The sequence below is a fragment of the Diabrotica virgifera genome, chromosome 8 (assembly GCF_917563875.1).
Source record: "Diabrotica virgifera virgifera chromosome 8, PGI_DIABVI_V3a".
NCBI classification, from domain to species: domain Eukaryota; kingdom Metazoa; phylum Arthropoda; class Insecta; order Coleoptera; family Chrysomelidae; genus Diabrotica; species Diabrotica virgifera.
This window is the reverse complement of record NC_065450.1, coordinates 46,243,595-46,269,473: the sequence shown is the minus strand read 5'-3', so window position 1 is coordinate 46,269,473 and position 25,879 is coordinate 46,243,595. Positions and strand designations below refer to the sequence as shown.

At 34.1% G+C, this 25,879-nt stretch overlaps 2 protein-coding genes across 2 annotated transcripts in view; both read left to right on the top strand.

Moving 5' to 3' along the window:
- Positions 1-724: 724 nt before the first annotated feature.
- LOC126889941 (ATP-dependent translocase ABCB1-like) overlaps positions 725-25,879 on the top strand; it is a 341,038-nt gene continuing 315,883 nt past the window's right edge. The window contains exon 1 of the mRNA XM_050658693.1: positions 725-730. The gene's annotated coding sequence lies outside the window, so the exon portion shown is untranslated. The remainder of the gene's footprint in view (positions 731-25,879) is intronic.
- LOC126890149 (zinc finger BED domain-containing protein 4-like) lies at positions 8,608-17,980 on the top strand. Its single transcript, XM_050658999.1, has 5 exons — positions 8,608-8,646; positions 11,738-11,799; positions 11,870-11,930; positions 13,653-14,461; positions 17,157-17,980. The coding sequence occupies exons 1-5, from the start codon at positions 8,608-8,610 to the stop codon at positions 17,941-17,943; spliced, it is 1,758 nt and encodes a 585-aa protein (XP_050514956.1). The 3' UTR covers positions 17,944-17,980.

The window sequence follows — 25,879 nt, the reverse complement described above, 5'->3', positions numbered from 1 at the left end:
TGCCACTTTCAAGCTTTGCTCATCTACTAAAATATGAATACTCTAAAAGATATCTAATTACCCTATTTTTACCTGTAGCGATTTAAACGAAAAAACTGCCATTTTTGAAACTTATTTGTTAATAACTTAGATTCTCGTGCGAACTGTGACGGGAATTTTTGTATTTATAATGTATTAGGTATATAGTACCCAAAAAAATCCATTTGCAACCTGGCTGCTCAAGTGTCCCGACAAAAACCTTATTTCTCTGGACCATAATGATATTACAGAATTTGGAGAATATATGACTGGCACTTTCTGTGATAATTTAAGTTAGAATTGAACTGTTCATTGATCGTCTTTATCAGATTGTAGTAAAATGTATTCTCAGGCTGTTGGTATGCAATAAAAAAATCTGATGGTATTCAATTTGTCTAAACGATTTGCTGGTCAGACTTTCTAGCCTAAATATTTTTGTACTATTTCCTTTTTAAAATTTACTGAAATCACATCTACCAATATCAATCTTCAAAATAATGCTAATGACCGGAAAGATCTTGTCTAAACTTATCAACTGTATTGTTACAAAAATACTTCCCAATTTTTTACGAGATAACCAAATGAAGAATTGTTTGTATAAAACAATTTTATGTCTGCAAATAATACTCAGTCGATAATTTTTTTGTTTTTAAGTGTAATAGTTTGAAAGACAAAGAGTTTTAAAATTATCTGCCAAAACATTTAGTCTAAGGTAAATTATTTTAATTATTATAATTATTGTTAATTATAATATATCTCGTTCATTTTCTACTTGTTTGTTATGTCCAATACATCGTCGTAATATTTCTTCTTCTTCTTCTTCTTATTCTTCTTCTTCTTCTTCTTTTTGTATAGACATGACTCTATCTGTTTTTTAATGTGCCTGCAGTAAGTTGTCGTTCCATTGTTTTCCTGGTCTTCCCACTAATCGTCTTCCTATTGGGGAACTGTCTCTCGCTATCTTTACTACTCTATTTGTTATCATTCGACTTATGTAATCGTTCCATTCCACTTTTCTGTTTCTTATTTAATCCTTGATATTCCATACCTTGAAACCAGAATAAGAATTGAAAACCATAAGTCCGATCCTTTTAAAATAGGTAGAGAAGTCTGACAAGGATGAAGGATGTATTCTTTCTCCAAGTCTTTTTAATTTCTATGGGGAATATATAATGAGAAAAGCACTCGACAAATGGAATGGCGGTATTTCTATCGCAGGAAAGAAGATCTCAAATCTCAGATATGCAGATGATACAACATTAATAACTGCATCCGAAGAAGAAATGTCCAGCCTGCTGCAGCTAGTGGAAGCCGAAAGCAACAGATGTGGTCTCAAGATCAATAAACAAAAAACAAAAATTATGATAGTAGATTATTCAAATTCACTTCAGACAACAGGAGCCTTGGACCAGTTTGAAGTGGTTAACGAGTTCAATTATCTAGGATCCTACATAAGTAATACAGGATCTTGTGAAACAGAAATACGTAGGAGAATGGGCATGGCCAAAAACGTTATGAGTCGATTATCGAAAATCTGGAAAGATCGCTCCTTGTCGAAGAACACCAAACTAAGATTAGTACGTGCCTTAATTTTTCCCATATTTAATTACGGATCCGAAACATGGACAATGAAATCGGACGACAGAAAAAGGATTGACGCCTTTGAAATGTGGTGCTGGTGAAGAATGCTTCGGATCTCATGGACGGAACACAGAACAAATCACTCAATCCTCCAAGAGCTTAATATTAAGGACGGAAGCTCAGGACAGAAGCCGATGGAAAGAGATAGTTGCTCGTATTATAGGGAATCACGACACTCAGCAATGAGGGAACGACTGAGGAGGAGGAGGAGGAGGAGGAGGAGGAGGAAGAGGAGGAGGAGCTTTGTTTCATGGTGTCTTACCTTCGATTTTCCTAAGGGTTTTCATCTCTTCGGTTTCTAGTATTCTTTTGGTTCTGTCTGTGTCAGGTTGTGTTTCTACCGCGTACGTTATTATTGGTCTGATAACTATTATGTAAATTTTGGCTTTTATTTCTTTCCCGATATTTTTATTTCTCCATATTGTTTCGTTAAGGCAAACTGCTGCTCTGTTTGCTCGTTTTACTTGATCTTCTACTTCCGTTTCAAGTTTTCCGTAGCTAGATAGTGTCATAATAAATCTAATACAAGTCTTTTGTGTTCTTACTTTTTTGTCTGCTCTTCTTTTTCTTTCTGTTCCGCTCATAGATTAGGCGACGCGACGGTAGTCTAGAGATCAATTTGCCGATATGTTTCTCGATTTTGTGTGTCATTTTAATTAGCTTATATACCAATACATTAATGAAGGTTCCGGAGCCATGAAAATTTCTTTTTACCAATTCCTCCCTTTCTCTTAATCCTTCTGTAAATTATTAAGTTTTCTTCTTCTTCTTCTTAAGGTGCTGTGAATTTCGGTGTAGGCGTCCACCGTACAAAGTCTTGTCAGGTGAGATGTTAGATATTCAGGATTAAATAATTCTGTTTTAGGAGCATTCCGAAGCATTTCATAGCAGGGGATTCCTGTCCATTGGCGAATATTAGGCAGTCATGACATGTTTTTACGTGACAGACCAATCTTACCCTCTATCTTCCCTTCGAGTATCAGTTGCTGAAAAGTGTATCGTTCTCCTCGTAATATTATATGCCCCAAGTATGCAGTCTTCCTACTTTTTAACTAAAAAGTTCCATATCCTGTAAGCCCGCTGTTCTTAGTACTAAGTTTTAAGTTTCAACTTAAGCTAATATTAATTTTGTTAATTCACCTTCTTCTTGACCTGTGCTACTTAAGGATTCTATGTTTGAAACGCGTTGAACCCATGATATTCTGAGCATTGGGTAATAAGATAACATCTCGTATTCATCTTCTTCATCAGATCAACGTCCATGATCTTCTTGGAGCTCCAAGTTCCTGGACACTGGACCAGCGAGTAATGTAAGATCCTGTAGATTAGCCTGGGTAAATCATGTACTAAGAACTAATGATGACAGAGATGCGAAAACTATCATCTACGGCACAACTTATAGAAAGGCGCTCCCAGGTCTTCCCCGAGAGAGATTGAGTGACAGTGAAACAGACTTTAAAGAGATAAATTTGAATCTTCTTACAGTGTCTTATCCTTAAGGACGTTGGCCATTACATTTGTCCATTTAATCTTATTTGCAGCCGCCCTGTATAGTACTATGGAGGTCATATTCGTCATCATCATCTCATTGTTTGATTTGCTTGTCTAGAAAAATGCTTAGAAGAAATGCGAACAATGTGTGTCCCTGTTTAGGATTTTGTCCTCTTCAGGGTTTGTGGTGAATGTTTAGTGTTGGCAGCAAAAGCAAACAGTCCGAAAAACACACTGGGGCAAGCGCCGTGTCCTGGTGTTCTTGGATCCTTGGTTATGCCGGACGGTGGTGTCCAGAAGGCTAAGAAGACAACAGAGAAGAAAGTTTGGTGGGTTGTTGTTGGTTCCATAGACATTTACGTGTACTGTCCGTGCTTTGCTCTCGACCAGTCTCCCTAGAAACCATTGTACAACGACAGGCGAACCTGCGTCCCTCGTCGACGGTCAGGAGGTGGCTTTGAGCGCAGCGTGGACAGTGAGCGTTCGAGTGGAGAAAATAGTTGCGGCTATTTTCTTGGGTCGAACAGGTATAATTGTGCAATGAAGTTGGGAAACCGCAAAAAACCAACTTCTCCCTGTTCGGGGTAGGGAAGAGGAAATGTTAGAGGTGGGTACGGTAGGCTAACGGGGTAGCCTCAAGGATGTTTTCGTACTCCACCGGGAGTTCGTCAATGCATGTTTGCATTAGAGCGGACGGTACATGAATCTTTTTGCGTTTGGGCTTTCGGTGGAGTACGTGGCCGGAAGATGAACAGGAACATTTGAGAGATTCTTGTGTGTCGGAAGGGGGGCCGTTGATTACTTTGATTGTGAAGTTCCTGTTCAGAGAGTTTATTCTCTCGGTGATTTTGGGGGTGTTCGAGATGTTATGGATTTCGTTTGAGGGATATCGCCAGTGCTCATAGTTACATCTACGCAAGATTCTCCGCTCTGTCCTCAACAACCTCTCTTGTTTTTGTCTTGAGCAAAGAGAGTAGATACATGATTTGTACTCCATGACGGGTCGAATAAAGGTCTTGTAAGTGTGAATGAGAGTCTTCTTGTGTGTCTTGCCAATTTTTCCCGAGAGAGCGTTAAGAAGTCTGGCCCTGTTCCTTACCCTATCTAAAGTTGCCTTTAGATCTGCGTCCCAATTGAGAGTCCTGGTAAACAGTACTCCCAAATAGTTCACAGTCGGGCTAACAACAAGCCTTTCTCCCAACAGACTCAGAGGATGTTGGTCGTCATCATTACAAATGATTCTATTTGACACAGAAGGGGCGCGAAACACAATTGTTGTTGTTTTGTTCGCATTCAGCGTGACTCTCCACTTACAACACCATTCGCCGACGCCGTCCAACAGAGCCTGGGCTCTTCTGAAGAGGAGTCTTGGGTTGTATCGAGAGGTAGTTGAGAGCAGAGTCGTGTCGTCCGCATAGAGAAACAGCCGAGTACCTGGGATATTTTGGTTAGTGATGTCGCTGTTGTAGATAATGTACAACAGCGGCGCTAGGACTGAACCCTGGGGAACTCCAGCTTGTGGAGTGAAGGGGGTGGACTTTTGATCGCCTATTTTAACTCTGACAGTACGGTTGTGGAGGTAGGAGTGTACAATTTTGGTAAATTGCAATGGTAGCCCGATGTCCAGAAGTTTCCGAACAAGCCCGTCGTGCCAGACCTGGTCGAAAGCCTTCTGCACATCCAGAAATGTGGCTATGGCGATTGAACCATCGTTGATGGTTTGAGTAACTTTGGTAGTGAAATCTATTAATGCATGTTTAGTAGATTTACCTGACTGGAATCCATATTGAAATTTTGGTATGATATTGTGGTTTTCGAGAAAGTTATTGAGCCTTTCTTTTAGGATTAGCTCAAGAACTTTACCCAGAGTATTGATTAGTGAGATTGGTCTATAGGATTCCACGTCGGTTGGGGGTTTGCCTTTTTTCAAAAGCATGATGGTGTTGGCCACTTTCCAAGGAGTAGGAAAGTGGCTGTTTTTGAGACATGCATTGAATATTTTAGTTAGAAGAGGAATGATACTCTCTGGAAGTTTTTTGAGGCACCTTCGGTTGATGCCATCAGGTCCGGGAGCGCTGTTTTTGCCGATTTGGCAAAAGCTCTCCGTTTCCCTGTCGGTGAGGGGGTCCATGATAGGATCATAGACTGGAATGTAGTGGTTGAGAGTAACATTTACTATGTATTCTGTGTTGAATTTAAATATGCGATCAAAGTTCGGGTTATCTGGCGTTTGAAAATTGTTTTGAAGCGAATTTCTGAATGCTTCGGCTTTCCCTTCTGGGGAATTGACTATGTGATTGTTGACCAACAGATGAGATGGTTGAGATAATTTTTGTTTTGTTAGGACTTTGAATTTTTGCCAGAATTTACCTCCGTCTCTGTAGTCCAGTTTTGAGGTAGCATCTTCCCATCGGCGAGCCGTTAGGACAGATATCTCCCTCTTTATCCTGGCACAGATCCGGTTGTACTCTGTTTTGATTAGTGGGTTTCTGTTGGCCTTGTATTGACGTAGAAGACGTCGTTTTTGTTGAATTTTGGCAATGATGTATTGTGGAAGTGCCGGTGATGCATAAGTTATTTGTTTGAGTGGAATTGCGTGCGTGATCGCCTCAGTGATGAGGTTCTCGATATCGGTTGCACTTGTGTCGATACTATCGTTAGTGTCGAGTTCGCCTAACATTGGGAGATTTTGTGTGATGAAGTTTTGGAATTCAGTCCAGTTAGCGTGACGATAGTCTCTTATAGATCTTGGAGGGTTTGGTTGTTTTGGAATGAGTATGTCGGTGTCGACAAGAAGAGGTAAGTGGTCTGACGTAATCGAATCGCCTATGTGGCATCTATCCCCGAACCGATCCAGAATGTTACTAGTAACTAGGATGTGGTCGACAATAGAAGCCCCATTGGCGTTCAAAAACGTGAATTCAGTGTTGGTGATTCTTGAAATAGGAAGGTCTAGTAGATAATCCGTGAGGCGGATGCCTTCTGGGTTTTGACGATGATCACCAAACTGTGTGTGTCTACAATTTAGATCGCCCATCAACACAGCCTTGCCGAGCCTCGAAAAGTACTCTAGCAAATGCCTGTTGAGTGGTTGATCCGGGTGTTTGTAGTAAGAGACTATCGTGAGGGTTTCGTTATTGGGGATCATATTCGTCCATTGTCGTAGGTTTTTAAGCCAAGGGTTGCGTCTTCTTCCTGGTCCCCTGTTGCTATTAATTTTGCCTTCGATTATAAGTTGGAGCAGTTCATACTTTTGATTTCTTACGATGTGACCAAAATATTGTGTTTTCCGTTCTTTTAATATAAGCATAACACTCTCTTTCCTTGTTTATCCTCCGCAAGACTTCCTCATTTGTCGTATGGCTAATGTAGGATATTTTGAGCATTTACGCTAACACCAGAGTTCGAATGCTTGGATTCTTTTTTGTGTTGCTTCTGTAATTGTCCAGGCTTCAACACCATAGAGCAAGGTGGAGAAAACATAGCACTTAAGTATTCTAGCTCTGAATGAGATACCCAGCTGGCGATTGCATAGTGCTTTTTGCATTTTGTAAAACACTGTACGTGCCTTTTCCAGACGTGTTCTTATCTCTAGTGAGTGATCCCAAGTTTCATCAAGATTACTTCCAAGATACGTTATTCTTGTTATTCTTTCCAGATCTGTTCCGTCGACATTCACTTTCACTCTTCTGTTTTAGTGCTTTTTGATGACCATTCTTTTTGTCTTCTTTGTATTCAATTTCATTCCAGATTCTCTAAAGGCTGTCGTTACTCGGTTCATTAGGCGCTTCAGCATTATCTGCCAGAATGACCATGTCATCAGCATATCGCAGGTTATTTATACATTGCCCTTTTATAATTATACCATCCGAGGTGCCTTCCAAAACTTTCTTAAATATCTTCTCAAAGCAAACGTTGAACAGCAAAGGTGATAGGACACATCCCTGTTGTACTCCCTTTTCGATATTGATTTTTCCAGATGTTTCGCTTTTAATTCTAATTTTAGCCGTTTATTCTTAGTAGAGGTTTGAAATGATCCTTAAGTCTTTATCGTCAATATTACATGACCTTAAAATATCTATTAGTTTATCATGTTTCACCACGTCAAAAACCTTCTGAAAGTCTATAAAGCACAAGTATACATCGATATCTCCACATCTTTCAACTAGTACATGTATTGAAAAAATTGCTTCTCTTGATCCGAACCCATTCTTAAAATCAAATTGAGTTTGATCAGTTTGTTCGTGTAGTTTATTGTATACTCTATTGTGTATTATTCGTAAGAAAAGCTTCAGCATATTATTCATCAGTCTAATAATCATATCGCCTTCACATTTCTTGGAGCTTCTTTGCTTTGGTGTTGGTATAAACACCGATGTCAGCCAATCATTTGATATTAAGCCTGTTTCGTATATTTTGTTAAATATATCTTAAATCACTTCGATGTGTTCGTCTAATAATATCTTTAATATTTCAATTGGGATATTATCTTTCCCAACAGCTTTTCCCTTGTTTATTTGCTTTGCTGCTTTGATAATTTCTTCCTTTGTGATATAAGGTCCAGTCGACACCTCCTGCATACAATCGTCTCAAAAATGTTCATCACTTAAATTAATACACTTCTCCAAACAGCAACACAAAACAGATAGAAATAGTAAGTACTAGATAAGGAAATGAGTCAATACTCGCAATCTTATAGTTTGCATGTTATTTATTAGTTGTTATGCAATCATGGGGCAACCGGTTTCGAAGCTTACATTTTATGCTTCATCTTCAGGCCCAGTACATAGAGTCTTTACATATACAAACTACTAGATATCAGTATTTGGAACTATTCTACAGCCAAAGATATTCCCGGAAGTCACCAGCCCCATCAAAAGGCATACTAGTTTAATTTTAAATCTTGTGTTGTAGATGATGGATCTTTTATAGCTACAGTTGTTTTGTGTCTCAAACTTTTTTAACGCAGTTGTTTTTATTTTGTGTTTATGCCATGGGATTGCCATGGAGATTTTCTCCATGGCATCCTAAGAAACCTTTTTTAAAAACTGTGTGCATGTAAATTTGTGAGTGATGTCCCAGTTTTAAATTTAAATGTTTTTACACCTTTACAAACATTAAACACAAAATAAAAACAACTGCATTAAAAAAGTTTGAGACAAAAAACAACTGTAGCTATAAAAGATCCATCATCTACAACACAAGATTTAAAATTAAACTAGTCTGCCTTTTGATGGGGCTGGTGACTTCCGGGAATATCTTTGGCTGTAGAACAGTTCCAAATACTGATAAATATCTAGTACTTTGTATATGTGAAGACTCTATGTACTGGGCCTGAAGATGAAGCATAAAATATAAGCTTCGAAACCGGTTGCTCCATGATTGTATAACAACTAATAAATAACATACAAACTATAAGATTGCGAGTATTGACTCATTTCCTTATCCAGTAGTATAATGGACTCGCATTGGCAACCCTTTCATCATTTAGAAATAGTAAGGTTTTGAGAAGGTCAAAATTCAAAAAAAAGTCTGCTAATACTCTGGAACAAATTGTAGAAAAATCATGAGAATACCGGAAAATCAATTTATAGTCCAGAGAAATAAGATTTTTCCCGTGACACATCCCCCTACAGGCCGAAAGCAAATTTTTTGAGTAGTATGGACATCTATATTAATAATCTATATGTTTCCTGTAGGCGATTTTGATGATAAACATAGTTATAAACAAATGAAGATCAAAAAACGGTAAATTTTCGCTTTTTTCGTCTATTACTAAAAAGTAAAGCATTCCAAACAAATTTGACAATAAGAAACTCATAAATCATATAAAAAAACTTATGGCGTTCGCTGAATATGTCTATCCTTATTTGTTGCTTAGAAAATTGCAAATTAAGTCATAAATCTTGAGATTTTATAAATGTTCATAACTTACGTAAAATTAAGTTAGAACCTTCTTTCTACACGGAATGCTGAGACTCCATGTGCTTAAATTATTATATTTTAAATTTCAAAGCAATTGGTCAAATAGTTTAAAAGTTATTTAATTTTTTTATCCAAAATTCATTTTTTTGCAACACTAAGTCAGAAAATTATGAGATTACAGTAATACTTCGGATAGTTTATGAAATACGAACATTTATACTATTAACTTGATTAAAAAAATGACAAAAAGTAATTTTAAACAGTGTAAAATTATTTTGCAAAAACATGTCGATTTTTTGCTTACTTATAAACAATTAGAATAACTTTTTAACCGTTACCCGTAGAAAAATTATTTTTTCATGTTTAGAAAGACTGAATTTTTATACACATTTAGAAAGAAAAACAATTGTTCTGGGACAATTAGGAACGAAGTTAGCACCCCTTTTTTTAATTCACATGTTCTTGTAAAATAATTTTACAATATTTAGAATTATTTTTTGTCATTTTTTTTAATTAAGTTAATAGTGTAAATCTTCTTCTTTTATAAACTATCCAAAGTATTACTGTAACTTCATTATTTTCTGACTTACTTATAGTGTTGCCTGAAAAATTAATTTGGGAAAAACAAATTTTATAACTTTTAAACTATTTGACCAATTGCTTTGAAATTTAGGGTATGATTTAAGCACCAGAAGTCTCAGCATTCCATGTAATAAGAAGGTTCTAAGTTAATTTTTACATAAGTTATGAACATTTATAAAAATTCAAAATTTATGATTTATTTTGCAATTTTTTAAGCAACCAATAAGAATAGACATATTCAGCGAACGCCATATTAAAGTTTTTTATACAATTTATGAGTTTCTCACTCTCAAATTTGTTTAAAATGTTTAATTTTTTGGTAATAGACGAAAAAAGCGAAAATTTACCGTTTTTTGATTTTCATTTATTTATAACTATGTATATCATCAAAATCGGTTGTAGGAAACATATAGGTTATTATTATAGATGTTCATACTACTCAAAAAATTTGGTTTCGGCCTGGAGGGGGTTGTCTCACCAACAGGATAATTTCTCTGAACTATTAATCCATATTGACTTTGTAAATCAGCATTTAAACAACTAGTACATATAGTATAGTATAGTTGATCCAAAAGATGGCATAACCCAGACATCCAAAGTGAAAGTTATCCTTTAACACAAAATTGTTCTATATGGTCCACACAATGTCCAGAAAAAAGTCACACCATTTTGAGCGTCGGGTTTGGGGGGGAGAGGGGGGAGAAATCGGTAAATTTGTAGTTTTTTGTAAATTTGTAGTAAATTTTAAGTTTTTCGCCAATTTTTCTAAAACTATGCGGTTTAGCATGAATAACCCTCTATACAAAATTGTTCTACATTAAATTTGAAATAAAAAAGGACCTATGCATAATCTTTCTAAAATGGTTCCAAAGTTACGGAGGTAGTATAGTATAACTGGTCCAAAAAAAGGCCTAACCCAAACATCCAAAGTAAAAGTTTTCCTCCAACACCAAAATGTTCTATATGGTCCACATATTGTTCAGTAAAAAGTTACACCATTTTGAGCTTCCGGTTTGGGAGGGAGATGGGAGAGAAGCCGGTAAATTAGTAGTTTTTTTAAGTTTTTTGTCAATATTTCTAAAAGTATGCTTTAGCGTAAACAATGTTATATACAAAAATGTTCTACATGAACTTTAAAACAAAAAATGTTTTATACATAATTGTTATAAAATCAACGGTTCCAGAGTTACGGAGGGTGAAAATCGAGGTTTTCGATACTTTTTATATTTTTTGGGCAATATTTTATGATATAACTCTACCAAAAACCCAGACATCCAAAGTGAAAGTTATCCTCCAACACCAAATTTTTCTATATGGTCCACATAATGTTCAGAAAAAAGTCACACCATTTTGAGCGTCGGGTTTGGGGGGGAGAGGGGGGAGAAATCGGTTAATATAAAAAGTATCGGAAACCTCCACATTTCACCCTCCCTAACTCTGGAACCGTTGATTTTATAACAATTATGTATAGAACATTTTTTGTTTTAAATTTTATGTAGAACATTTTTGTACAGAACATTCCTTACGCTAAAGCATAGTTTTAGAAATATTGACGAAAAACGTAAAAAAACTACTAATTTACTGACTTCTCCACCATCTTCCCCCCCCCCCCCAAACACGACGCTCAAAATGGTGTAACTTTTTACTGAACAATATGTGGATCATATAGAACAATTTGGTTGTTGAAGGAAAACTTTTACTTTGGATGTCTGGGTCTTTTTTTGGACCAATTATACTATACTACCTCTGTAACTTTGGAACCGTTCATTTTAGAAGGGTTATGCATAGGGCCTTTTTTATTTCAAATTTAATGTAGAACAATTTTGTGTAGGTTGTTCATAGAAGGTTGTTCATGCTAAACCGCTTAGTTTTAGAAATATTGACGAAAAACCTAAAAAATTACGAATTTGCAGATTTCTCCCCCCTCTACCCGCCAAACCCGACGCTCAAAATGGTGTGACTTTTTTCTGAACATTATGTGGACCATATAGAACAATTTGGTGTTGGAGGATAACTTTCACTTTGGATGTCTGGGTTTGGGTCTAAGTATACCATACTAATAATATATTTTTTATTTTAGGTTACCATGAAAGAACGAAAAAAATATAGTATAAAGGATAAACAGAAAAATGTTCTTGATGGGTGAGTCTTGTTAATTTTAGTAATCTGCAATGGACTTTAAATTAAATTAATAATTTGTTTTTATTTTTAGCAAGTTTGTTAGTAGTGAAGAACCAAAGGAAAAACTTCAAAATGTTTCATTTCGTCAAATGGTAAGCACTGTTCAGTTTCTGTAGTATCATTGTAACTGAGATACTTCATGATATTTTAATTAATTTAAATACGTAATGCAATATTATCTAAATTATATTAATGAGAAATTACTTCTTCTTTGATTGAATAGCGCTTACCTGAACCTAAATTATCTAGAGATGAAAATATCAATTTTATTGATTAAGTATATTATAATAATAATAGTATCCCGTTTTGTACCGCTAACGGTATTATAGCAGGGTAGTCTGCAATATCTAGGGCCTACGGTATATATGGAAGGTAACAGGTCCAGTGCTACGCTTCAACCGCCTATTATTACCCCTATGCCCCTGGGTTCACTCAAGGTTCTCATTTTAATTCAGGCGATAAAGAGTCGAGCTGAGGCCTATAAACATTATAAAAATGTCTAGATTAGTGATGTAACGAATGTCATTTTTGAAGATATTCTCCTTTAGCGGCGAATCGATTGAGGGTAAAATTTGATTGATCCGCGCGCATGCGCACACCGAGAGTATGGTATTAGTTGTTATACGGGCTCTGATTGGGTGTTGAAATTTTGAAATGATCTGTCAATAATTGTTGAATATGGAGGTTATCGGTAAACAAAATATTGTATAATATAAGTTTTTATTGATGTGTGGACAGAAATAAAATCAAATTTATAATTATAGTGACTTTTTAAATAGTTTTGAAAAGCCGCAGGTACGTAATTCTAAACGTTTTAGTGGGAAATACATAATAGTTTCAATACCTATCTATTTGGAAAATGTAAACAAAATAATGTAGTTACCTATTAGTAGGCAATGCTTTAATTTACATAATCTGATTACGAACAAACTTTCTACAAATCTTCATCTCATATATCGTTTTCTTACTCTATATTTTGTTGTATTTTATTTCGACAAAAATCAAACTAATAATTTTATTAAATTCATATAAATTTATGGTGTAAACGTTTAATTTTTTTTAAAGTCCCACATGACGTATATGAGAGTTTGGTGCAGTTTGAAATGGCGTCAACTTTCGTACGGCGCGGTAGACGTGAAGTGGGTTCAAGCCCCAAGCAAATTATTATTTTTTTTTATTTTTTTTTATAGATTTTATGATTGTAAGTATATTATTATATAATTTTTGAAGATATTCTTCTTTTTTGAAAGTGGTAGATAAGAAAGTTAGTTCGATTTTCAAATAAAATAAGTACAAATAACCTTTTAAGTATATTTACTTCGTTTAAATTACCTATTATATAATAGATGAATATCTTCTTACGTGCGTACAAAGTACACACACAGTCTTTTTTTAACATTCGCGGATGCGAATGCGAATGCGAATATCTGCCACCGACATTCGCGAATGCGAATGGTAATGCGAATATTCAGTTTTTTAATCAGACGCCAATTATCTAAGGCTTGCCGGCAGTCTCGTTCGCGCGAGATGTGTGGGTGTGTAATCTTGTTTCGAAAATTGCTTAATTGCAATTTGCTGAATTGCAATGTGAACTCATCTAACGGAAGTCGTAGACATAATAATTAGTTAACAATATCATATTTTATATCAGTGATATATAATATTGTTAAAATATCCTATATCAAAGGTTAATATATATTACAATTATGACTCAAGTGTCACTACACTCGCCTTGCTCTGCTCGTGCTCAAGTACATACAAGTGAATTTTGTAGTTAAAGTCTGATTTTTATTAAGATGAGTAAATCAAATTAGAGTGAAATATGGACTTATTTCACACCAATTTGCGATGCTGAACGAGCTAAGTGCAAGCTGTGTAACAAAGAATACTCAAGGAAAGGAAGAACTACAACGGCCATGAGAAATCATTTAAAGGCAATGCATAAAACCGAGTTTTCCAAATTGGAAGAGTGTGAAAAACGAAAACAAGATGCATCTAAATCACTTGAACAGGCATCATCTTCGCATCAAATTAAATCATTTATGAAACAAATATCGTTTCAAGAATGTGTGGATAAAACAAAACAGTGGGATAATAATTCTTCTAAGTCATTGGAAGTGGATAATTTTATAAGTGAAATGGTTGCGTTGAAGGACTTGCCATTTCGTTTCGTGGAAAGTGTTGGTTTCGTAAGACTTATCAAGCATTTGTGTCCGTCTTATAATTTAAAATCGCGTCAGTATTTTACTTCATTTATCTGCGATAAATTATTTTGCAAAGTAAGTGAGAAAATACTTCAATTATTGAAGCCGTTCGAAAAATTATTATTTACTACCGACATTTGGTCTGATACCTGTTCTGGAGTTTCGCTGCTGAGTTTAACTTGTCATGGGATCACAAAAGAATTTGAAAGGAAAATGATAGTGTTAAAAGCAGAAGTATTCAATGAAGGCCACCATACCGGAGAAAATTTTGCTCACAAACTTGAAGACATCTTGTCGTTTTGGGAAATACCTAAAGATAAAGTGAAATGTGTAGTTCGCGATGCAGGTGCTAACATGAAAAAAGGTGTTAACTTATTAAATGTTGAACATAGTGACTCGGCTTCTCACAAGATTCATACGTATTAAAAGCAGGAATGAAAGCTCAAGAAACTGTTGTGTCTGCCATAACAAAATGTAAAAAGATGGCAACTCATTTTCATCATTCGACCAGTGCCCAAGATCAGTTGACTAGTATACAAAAAAGGCTTAATAAAAAACCATTGAAGATTATACAAGAATGTGCTACTAGGTGGAACAGCACTTTTTATATGTTGGAGCGTATTTTACATGTCAAAGAGTCGTTATGTCTGTACGCATCGGCAAATAATAAAATTCCCCAATTGGCTTCTGACGAATGGATGATTAGAGAGATATCGAAACTCTAAGTTAAAAGTTCCTTTATTACAGGATCTTTTAATAAAGGACAAATACAGGACATGTGTAATGAGAGTTATCGAAAAGCAGTTTTAAGGAATCTTTTATTTTGACAAATGACATTAAATATTTTTGTAAATATAAAAATAACCTATAAAATTCCGTATAAATAAGATCTTATTATAGAGATAAAAATTAAAATAAGAGTAAGAACAAGACAATTAAGAATAAGATCATTGAAAAGAGTAAATCGTTGAATTTAATTATTTTGTCATTTAAAGAACAACCTAACCCATAATACTCATTGTACAACATGAAAGTGAAATTACTATGTTATAAGGGAGTTAAGGAGTTGTTAAATACTTTTGCATATTATAGGTATACGAAATGGAGAATTTATGGACAATGTATCTGTTAGGGAGCAGTTGAAGTGGTGTGTAATTAATCACAAATTGCTTCAAGAGCTGTTATTGAAAGAACATTTTGTATTTTGAAGAGAAGATTTCCAATATTAATATGTGAAATAAGATGCAAGTTATATTTAAAGAATAATATGTGCTTGTTTAGTTTTACAGTTTCATTGAAATTTGTACATACTAACAAATATGAAGGTGGTGCGATTTAATCGAACAAGCTTTGTTGTTTATTTGGGTTTATATTTATGACTGCGGACACTAAATCCATTCGCCAAATCGAACATGCTGTGGCAGTACATTTTCAAACAGGAGCAAATCTAGTGCAACTACATTTTGTGTGTGTTTGTTCGTGGTAAAATTATTCGCAATTTAAGGCAAGTCTAAATGGTTAATGTTGATAATTTTATTTTTATTGGCAGTTTGCTAGTAAAGTTATAAATAAATAGGTATAGTATATATAGTTTAATATTGGTGTCTGATTTTAAGTATTTTATTATTAGCAGTTTTTTAATAAATCTATAAATACATATTGGTGTTTGATTTTACGTATCCTTTAAAATATGTTATATCACTTTCCGTTAAAAGGACTTCCACAACTAGCAAAAATGTATGAACAAATTGTTTTAACGGGTTTTGTAGAACCGTTGATACACAGATGCGTTGCAGAGCACATATAGAAAATTAAACAGATTGTGGATGAGTGGAATGCCCTATACAAAGCTTGAACGCCACAAAAGCGACTAAAATCCAGGAAAAGCTTCCTTGGAACAGTGCAGGATGAGTATTTTCCTCTTCCCTAGGTTCAGTGAACCAGACAATCTCTAGACCTAGACTTTAAAACACGGAAAACTATAAATAGGATAAGACCAGGGGTCGCTCCAGTAAAATCAAACATTATAAAATGGAGGAAAATATACCAAGATGATGTGAACTGTGACTATGGACAAATACAGACTATGGAACATCTTCTTACATGCAGAAACTATCCTTGTACCCTCGAAGATTTGTGGTTCGGCAACAAAGATGGAGCCGACATAGCCCAAAACTAAAGTAAGTGTTTTAAAGGACAAAAATAATAGATGAATTAGCTTTATGGTGGATGAATTATTTTGACAGTATATTTAAATAAACAAAAGCTGATGGCACGAAAGTGTAATACTTTTGGTTCAAAACGATATAGATTCTAATACATCAAGGATAAAAAATTTCAAAAATAAATACTTAAATCTTTGTTTTATTGTATGAACCCGTTTATATTTTAATACAATTTATGTTATATATCTGTTGAATTGAACTCTACCTTTGAATGCAGAATTTGAACAAATCCTAAACTTTTCCACAATGTCTCAAGTATGATACTTGTGCATTCAAATTAATTGAAATTAGGTAGGTACATCGTATATATCTGTAATAAAAATATTTATTTCTATACAAAAATGTCTGGAGTTTAAATGAGTTGTAAAGAAATTCTATGTCTGATTATTGTACCTAATTATTAAACACTAAAATTATTTACAAAAATTATATTTAAATTCCTGTTTACAAACTTTTTCTAATAACTCAATGGTATTAAATATTCTTTTTTATATTGATTTGGGTCAAAACATTAATAATCTATATCTGAGAATAAACTGTTATTCCTTTATTTAGGAGTTGGAGTTCTTTTTAATAAATAAAACTTCAACTTAGATCAAAAATACAAAAATATCCAGATGTGATAAAAACATAAATATAAGTGAAGTTAGACGCCTTTCTTTTCTTGTGTCTTCACATAATTTGACAAATATGTCACATTTTTGACACGTTACGTCAAAATACAGGATCCTTTATTAAAAGATTTTTGTCCTTTATTTTTCCTTAAATACAGGCGGCCTGTATTTTATTACAGGACAAAAATAAAGGATGTGATACTGCGCTTGCGTATATGTCAAAATAAAGGATCTTTTATTAAAGGACGATGTTAAATGGGGTTTCGATATCTCTCTATTATTGAAAAACTTATCGGTTTACTAAGACCATTTGAAGAAATAACCAAAGAGTTAAGTGCTAGCGATGTTTCTATTTCTTCTGTGATTCCCTTAATCACCACTCTAGAAAAAGTTGTTCATGATCTTGATTCTTCTGATGAGCACATTGGTGATACGATTACTGTCTTGAAAGACGAGCTCATTCGCAAGTTTTCAGGTTTAGAGAATGTAATATTGTTTTCCACGGCGACCTTCATTGACCCAAGATATAAATCAAAATTTTTTAAAAATACGTCGACTAAAGAGCGTGTCATAGAGCATATTTTGGATTTGCTGGGAGACAGCCAAACCGACATATCTTGCAATTCATCTTACCCGAATGCAAAGCGTGTCAAATTAAATCAATCTGAAGATCACGAAACTCGCAACAGTCTGTCTCTAAAAGAACAGATGAGTTTACTGATGGATACAAGTGATAGTGAAGACGACATGCCTCTTCTTAGTTTTCAAAACCCTGTCCATCTTTTAATCCGTAAAACTCTCACTGAATACTCATTGGAAAAACGCGTGGCAGGTGACGTCGACCCTCTAACATGGTGGAAAATTAACAAGGGAAGGTACGATCTTCTTTTTCCTGAAGTACGGCAATATTTAGTAACACCACCAACAAGTGTCCCGAGCGAGCGCTTATTTAGTGGCGCTGGACTTCTTTATACACCACATCGAAACAGACTTGAAGGAGAAAAGGCGTCGAGACATTTATTTCTAAAGTTTAATATTCCTCTTTTAAATTTTGATTATTAACTTGTTTATTTTTATTTGTTTAAACTGTTGACTTAAAAAAACATAGACTATTTATAGTATTATTTATATATTGGTAGCTGAATAATCCTTAGTTCGTTTAAGATTGATTGATTGTCTAAAATTAAAAGCTTCAAGCTAATAAAAGTTTTAGGGAATAATTTGTTTTATTTGTTTACATTGCATAATTTGTTGTTTTCAAATTGCTCATTGTCGCCTTTTCTTAATAGAAAAATGAAAAGTGAATAGATTTTGATTTTAATAACCTAATTTACTATTCTAATTGGGAAATAATCCACAATTAAAACTTGAAAAATGATTTTATTGACGTTTCGACTTCCACTTCGGAAGTCGTTATCTATTATATTTAGATAACGACCTTCGAAGTGGAAGTCGAAACTTCAACAAAATAATTTTTCAAGTTAAATTGTCGCTTATTTTCCAATTAGAACAGTAAATTACATAAATGCCGTAAAAGATAGCTTCAGAACAATATTATTAACCTAATATTAGACATCAAATTATTTTTTAAGTTATACTTCTTTACCGGCGATAGAGGGTGAATTTTTATATGGTAAAACCTAGCGACCGGGCGCATGCGCATTATAACTTTGTTCTGATTGGATGTTCAAATGACATGTCAAAAATTATTCAATATGGCGGCTGTGGCACAGCTGTAGTTAGATTATTTATGGTTGTTGCGTTTTAAAATTTGTGTGAAAAGAAACAACAAACAAAAGTTAGTTAATAGTTATACTGCCTTTTTAAATAGTTTTCATATACCTATATTTTTGGACTTTTGGACTATTTTGGACGAGGAAAACTCATTCTAATTTGGTAAGTAGTTTTTATTATAATCATATTGTAATTATACATTTGGATTAGGTTGAAATACATACATTTATTTTCTCAAGAATGCGGATTTTAGAGAGAAATCCCAAATTAGGTTCGATTTTTATTTTTAAATTATGATTTTTTTGCGTAGATTTATTTATCTAGTAGGTATGTAATGCTTTGATTTACATACTTAATTTGATTACCAACAAAAGTTCTACCAATCTTCATCTAATATATTGTTTTCTTACAGTTTTGTTATATTTTTATATTTTCTTCCACAAAATTTAAACTACATAATTTAATTTTCAAAACAACTGTCAAACAGTAAAACGTTCAGTTACCGTATTTTTCCACATGATAAGTAATGTGGGATTGGACGAGTGAGTCTACGCTTCGATTACGAATCAAAGCGCCACGAAATTCACGGGTTCAATTCCCGATGCAAGTTTTTTTTTATTTTTTTATGCATGTTATGATTGTAAGTATATTTGTTATATAATTTTTTTTTTCAAAAAATGCGTATTTAAAATTTTTGCCAACAATTATTATCGTTCAGAAATCATTTTTTCTTTGTGGCATTTTTCAATGTGTTTGTGTGCGTTTTATTCTTTTATTTTTTTAATTTTTGGTATTGTCTTAAAAATCAGATAATATGTAGTAGAAGTATAACTTCTTACGTGCGTACAAAGTACACACACATTCTTGTTTTATCTGATTTTCATATTCGCAAAACATTCGCACAAATTTCGCGAATGCGAATGCGAATGCGAATATGCAAAAATATGCGAATATTCGCGAATGCGAATGCGAATATTCGTTACATCACTAGTCTAGATGTTCTCGCCTTCGCTGGGTTTCGAACCCCGGCCTACCTGCGTGGAAGTCAGACGTGCTACCGCCTGACCTATCCAGGCCCTGATTAATGACTATAACCTAGATAAAATAGCATAGGTGGATACCGTGCGTTGGAATAAGTGTTACCCCCCTGTATCTTATTTATTTTTAGTACATAAGCAAAACGCTCGAAAATAATCATAGTATATTATAGCATCAATGTTTCGAACTTTACGAGATTCCTCTTCTGGTGAAAGTCAAAACTAGTTTTTTTTTATGCAAAATAATCCTGTGACAGCTCATTTAGAAGCTTTTGAAATACTGATTACAAAAATGTATAATACTTTAATACTTTTTAAGAGCGTAGGGGCAAAATTTCTTATTTTTTACCTGACTACCTTCTATCTTTTTCTTCTACCTTCTATCTTTTTCTTTTCTTCTTCTTTATGTGCCTTATGCTTTCAGGAGCTCCCAAACTGGGGGGCGCGCCCCCCCTTGGGGACAGGAGAACATACCAGGAGGGGGCGCGAGACAAGTTGAACATTCAAATAAATTTAGTTATTTTTCTAAAATTCAAAATTAACCGCTTGCTAAACTGTGTCTAGTGTCTGGTAACGCAGAATAAGCAAAAGTTATCTCAAATAGTTCTTTTTGACAACACTGTGAAACGCCGAATTGATGATATGACCGAAGACATACAAAACCAGGTAGTTAATGCAGTAAAATAATCGCCATTTTTTGCTATTCAGCTAGACGAGAATACCACCAAACCACAATGTTATCAGTTAATTGTTTATGTTCGTTATAGTCAAAACGAAAGAATAAAAGATGAGCTACTCTTTTCTAAAGAGTTGAAGACTGGAGATCACGATAAAAGCTATTAATGTTATGAAAGCAGTGTGAGAGTTTTTTGACAAACATGAACTCTCTTGGCAAAAACTGATCAGTTTATGTACAGATGGCTCACCTTCAATGCTTGGTTTTCGCTCAGGCTAGAGAAAAATGCTGATGTGATTGGGATACATTGTTTTATACATCGACAAGCCTTGGCAGCAAAAACCCTTCCAAATGAACTTATGGCTGTCTTAAAGTTGTGTATTAAAGTAGTGAAGTACATTAAAAAAAAACAGTGCATTGAATACTTGACTGTTTAAAACTCTTTGTGAAGTTTTAGAAAGTGATCACAAAATACTGCTACTTCATATAGAAGTACGATGGCTCTCAAAAGGAAACATGTTGGCAAGATTATTTGACCTTTGAGATGAAGTAATCACCTTGGAACATCAAAAGCAAAATGAGCTAAACATGACCTTTAAAAAACATTGTACCCAAGTAATATTGGCTTATTTGTCAGATATCTTTGACTTGTTGAACAGCCTTATCCTAAAACTGCAGGGTGGAGACTCAAATATAGTAGTAATGGAGGTTATATATTTAGTAACTTATGTGATGGAGGCTTAGTTATTTAATTTTTGGAGGCGTAAAATATCAGCTAACCCCTGAAATTATTCAAATTTCTCTAAAGTAGAGCTAATCTCAGAAGAAACACGCTTCAAGGACATTTATGAAGGATCAAGTTTGAAAATCCAAATATCAAACCATTTGGAGAGCCTAATTGAAGAGTTCCAGAAATACTTCCCAAACACTTGTGACAATTTCATTTACAGAATGTCAACTGATCCATTCCATGTCAACATAGACTCCCTGCCTGAATCACTTTAAGAAGATGCTTTGCAAATAAATCCAAATGATTTATTGCATGATTCCTCTGCCAAATACTTTTTTATGGACAAACCTTCATTTTGGTTAAAATATTTCAAAGTGTATCTTAGTGTATCACAGGAAGCTCTTCATTTATATTTGCCTTTTTCAAGTAACTATTTGTGTGATTTTCAACACTTGTGGCAATTAAAACAAAGTATCGGAATAAACTTGATGTTGCTAGTGACTTGTGCTGTGCACTTACTAAAACTCAGCCACGAATAGGCTTACTAGTAAATAAAATGTAAGCACATCCATCTCACTAAGCAACCTAATCTATTTTTCTTTTATTAATAATTTTTGTATTTTATGGAGACTGATATTGTTGTATCTTATGGCAGAATAAATAAATGTTTTGTTTTCAAGCTAATACTTATTTGTTTTTGTTTTGTTCCTATTTAGGCGTATACAATTTATTGTAAAGGGGGGGGGGCGAGAAGCTTTCATTTCAACAAAAGGGGGCGTGGTAAAAAAAGTTTGGGAACCCCTGAAAACGATCATGAGAGCCCATTTTATTCTGTCTGCAGCGGTTGTGAAGAGTTATATTTTTGTTTTTTCACTTCACTGCTTTAAATTTTTTAACCATTACGTGCTCGTCTCCTCGGTCTTCTTTTTCGTTCGGTTTTGCCTTCAATCTTGTTCTTACTGACAATCATGATTTCTCTTTTTTATTGTATTCAGAGCCATTCCATACCTCTCGCTACTCTCGCAGTACTGCGTAGTGCAATCAACCAAAATTTGCAGTCGTTCTTATCCTCTGCATGTATATGTATATAAGCTGTACACTCCCGTGGAAGTTATAGCTGTTTTTCACTTTAATGATCCGTTAAGACATGGGGGATCAGTCCACTTTTCTTCTAATCTGTCTCCTTAAAGCTTCTGGTGTGTCTTCGTTTCCGTCACTACTTTTCTCCACTCATTTCGGTTCTCAGTCTTTTTTTCCAGTTTCGAATTCCCATAACTCTTATGCTGTTTCCATCTTGCTTTTGGTCTGCCTCGTGCTCTTGTCTCAGGGGGTATCCAGTTGGTAATAACTTTAATGGGATCATCTTCACTTTTTTTATTTATATGACCATACCACCTTATTCTTCGTGCTTTTGCTTCTTTCACGGTCTTCCACGGTCTTTCATCCAGGGTCTTCTTTCCTTTTAATTTATTACTTTTAGTCCCAGAATGTTGCGCATTATTTTTCTTTCAAATACTTTCAGCTGTTCTTCTTCTTTTAACGTTACGGTGTTGGTTTCTATGGCATACATTACCACTGGCCTTATGGTAGTCTTATATATTTGCATCTTTGTATTTCTGCTTAATTTTTTATCTTTTATTATTTTTTTATTTTTGTGGTAAGCTCTATTTCCTGATTGTAGTTTCTGTTTCAGGTCTATTCTTTCATTATCTCTACTAATAATCGTTCCCAAGTATTTAAATGTATCTACTTCCTCAAATCTGTAATAATCTATTATCATTTGCGTTAGTCTTGTTTTCTTGAATCTGCTTGCGTTCATGTACTTTGTACTTGTATCCTCTGCATATCTGAGATTATTCACTACTCTTCCGTCAATTGATTTGAGTGTCTCTTTAAACATTTCTTCTGGCCACATATTAAAAAGTAGATGGGATAGTTCACATCCTTCCCGTACTCCTCTTCCTATTGGAATATCTTTAGATTTTTATTGGTCTACTTGAGTTATGACTTTCTGATATCGGTATGTCTTTTTATTGATATAATTTTATTGTTTTACAATACACAGGTCATTATTATTAATCTTCTTCTTTAAGCGTCGTCTCCAAATCAGAAGTTGGAAATCATCATTACTATCTTTACTCTATCTACCGCTGCTCTGAAGAGTTCTATAGAACTGCATTTAAACCAATCCCTTAAATTCTTCAACCAGGACACTCTCCTTCTTCCTATACTCCTTGCTCCTCTTATCTTTCCCTGTATTTGCAGTCTTAGCAGTTCATATCACTGTCCCCTCATTACGTGTCCCAGATATTGTAACTTTCTTATTTTTATTGTGTTTATTATTTTGTATTTTTTGTCCATTTCTCGCAATATGTCCGTGTTAGTTTTCTTCTAAGTCCATGCTATTCTAAGCATTATCCTGTAACACCACATTTTAAAGGACTGTAGCTTATTTTTGTGTTCTTGCTTTAATGTCCAGCTTTCAAGTCCATACTTCAATATCGAAAACACGTATCATCTCAAAGCTCTTACTCTCAGTTGTAACCTGAGGTCTTTGTTGCAGAGACTTGTTTTCATTTTTACAAACGCATTTCTTGCTATTTCTATCCTGGCTCTTATTTCTGTTGTTTGATCATTATTGTCTGAAATCCAGGTTCCTAGGTGTAATATATTTTAGCCCTAATTTGAGGGTGAATATTACAAACTATAAATTACTAAAATAAAACACATCTTTCTACAAAGAAGGCTCATTTAATACTCATTTGGCGAATGTACTTTTTACAATAATAAGAAATGTGTTACTCTGATAACAGTTGTTAGGTTTTACAGAGTGGTCTACTCTAACTATATATACAATATCCAACATCTCCCCCTTAAAAAAATTATTTTTTACTAGTAAAACAAATATAAGTATTTACAAAATAATAAAAAATAAATTACTCATACGCTAAACGATCTATGGGTTTGACCACTCTTTTAGGCCGTTCAGTACTTTCTTTACTTAAATTCTCTTTATTTACAATATTTACATCAGTATCTACAATAGGAGAAACTTCATTTGAACCACTCAGTAGTGAAGATTCCACTATATGAAATTTTTTAATTTGGTTCAAATAACGTTTCCAGTTAACATCATTTAGTTCAGGAATTTTAACAATATATGTTACTTTCCCGATTTTCCTTAAAACTAAGGCTTTTATCCACTCAACCGTATTTTTTTTACAATAGTCGCGCACAGTCACGTGTTCACCAGGCTGAAACACTAAAAATCTCTTACCGCTAGAATACATTTTTTGTTTATTTTGTATTGTAGTTACATGATTTCTTAAATTTTTTCGATCACCTGGTAATAAAATGTCAAATCTTGTCCTTAAGTTCCTATTTAACATTAATTTTGCAGGACTTACTTTAGTTGTGCAATGAGGAGTGGAGCGATAATCGAAGAGAAAATTATTTAATGCTAAATTAAGGTGTACATTTTTTTTATCACCTAAAAAATTTTTTAAAACATTTTTTACTGTTCTCACAGCATTTTATGCAGCGCCATTAGATGAAGGATGATATGGCGGAGTAGTAATATGAACAATATTATTATTTTTTAAAAAATTTTTAAACTCATGCGAACAAAAAGAACTACCATTATCGATTACCATTTGACACGGAAACCCAAAACGTGCAAAACATGACAGTAGAACGTCTATAGTCATGGCAGAAGTTATTGAACTCATGGGAAATACTTCTATCCACTTACTATGAGCATCTAATATTATTAAAAAGTTTTTATTCAAAAATGGACCCATAAAATCCAAGTGAAGTCTTTCCCAAGGTCGTTCCGGCCAATGCCAAGATTGAATTTCGGTTTTTTCAGGTACATTCTTAAATTTTAAACAGTTTTCACAAGTTTTACATATTTCTTCAATTTGTTTTCCTAATCCAGGCCACCAAATATAAGATCGCGCTAAGATTTTCATCTTAACTACGCCCATGTGTGATAAATGTAAACTTTGCAAAATGTTTTGTTGTAATTTAGACGGAATTATAATTCGATTATTCCAAATTAAACAGTCTGACTCGATAGATAATTCATTTCTAATTTTATAAAATGACTTAAATTTAATATCTTTTGCAAATTTTTTGTTTATAGACCAACCCACATCAATAAATTTGCGAACCGTAGATAAAACCTTATCATTTTTGGTTGCCTCCCTAACTTCTTCCAATTTAATAGGAAAATTACAATTTTCTGAAAAATACTCAACATAATTAAATTCAACATTTTCAACTGAATTATTTTCAATACGTTGCGGAAAACGTGACAACATATCCTCTGGATTATTTTCACATTTTACTACTTGTACATCATATTGATAACTAGATAGAATTATGGCCCACCTTCGCAATCTATTAGCTGAATATTCCGGTATTTTTTTATTTGGATGAAAAATATATGACAATGGTTTATTATCCGTGACTAACGTGAATTTTCTTCCATATAAATAGTTATGAAATTTACATAACCCAAATACAACCGCTAATGCTTCTTTTTCTAATGTACAAAATTTTTTCTCCCTGTCTAATAGTGTACGTGAGGCGTATGCAATTACTTTTTCCGTACCATCCTGCATTACATGAGAGATTAACGCTCCAACCCCTTGCTCACTAGCATCAGTTATTAATTTTAGGGGTAGTTCAGGATTATAATGTACTAAAACCGGTGCTGACACTAAATTTTTTTTAACTTTTAGAAATGCATTTTGGCAGTCAACTGACCAATTCCATGATACCTTTTGTTTTAATAAATTATAAAGAGGATTTAGCACG

Bases quoted from the DNA above. Each gene is read 5' to 3' on its own strand.
- LOC126890149 (XM_050658999.1), top strand. From the start codon at position 8,608: ATGGACTCGCATTGGCAACCCTTTCATCATTTAGAAATA. The intron at 11,800-11,869 runs GTGAGTCTTGTT...TTTTATTTTTAG, and splicing joins CAGAAAAATGTTCTTGATGG to CAAGTTTGTTAGTAGTGAAG. The intron at 11,931-13,652 runs GTAAGCACTGTT...AAATCAAATTAG, and splicing joins ATGTTTCATTTCGTCAAATG to AGTGAAATATGGACTTATTT.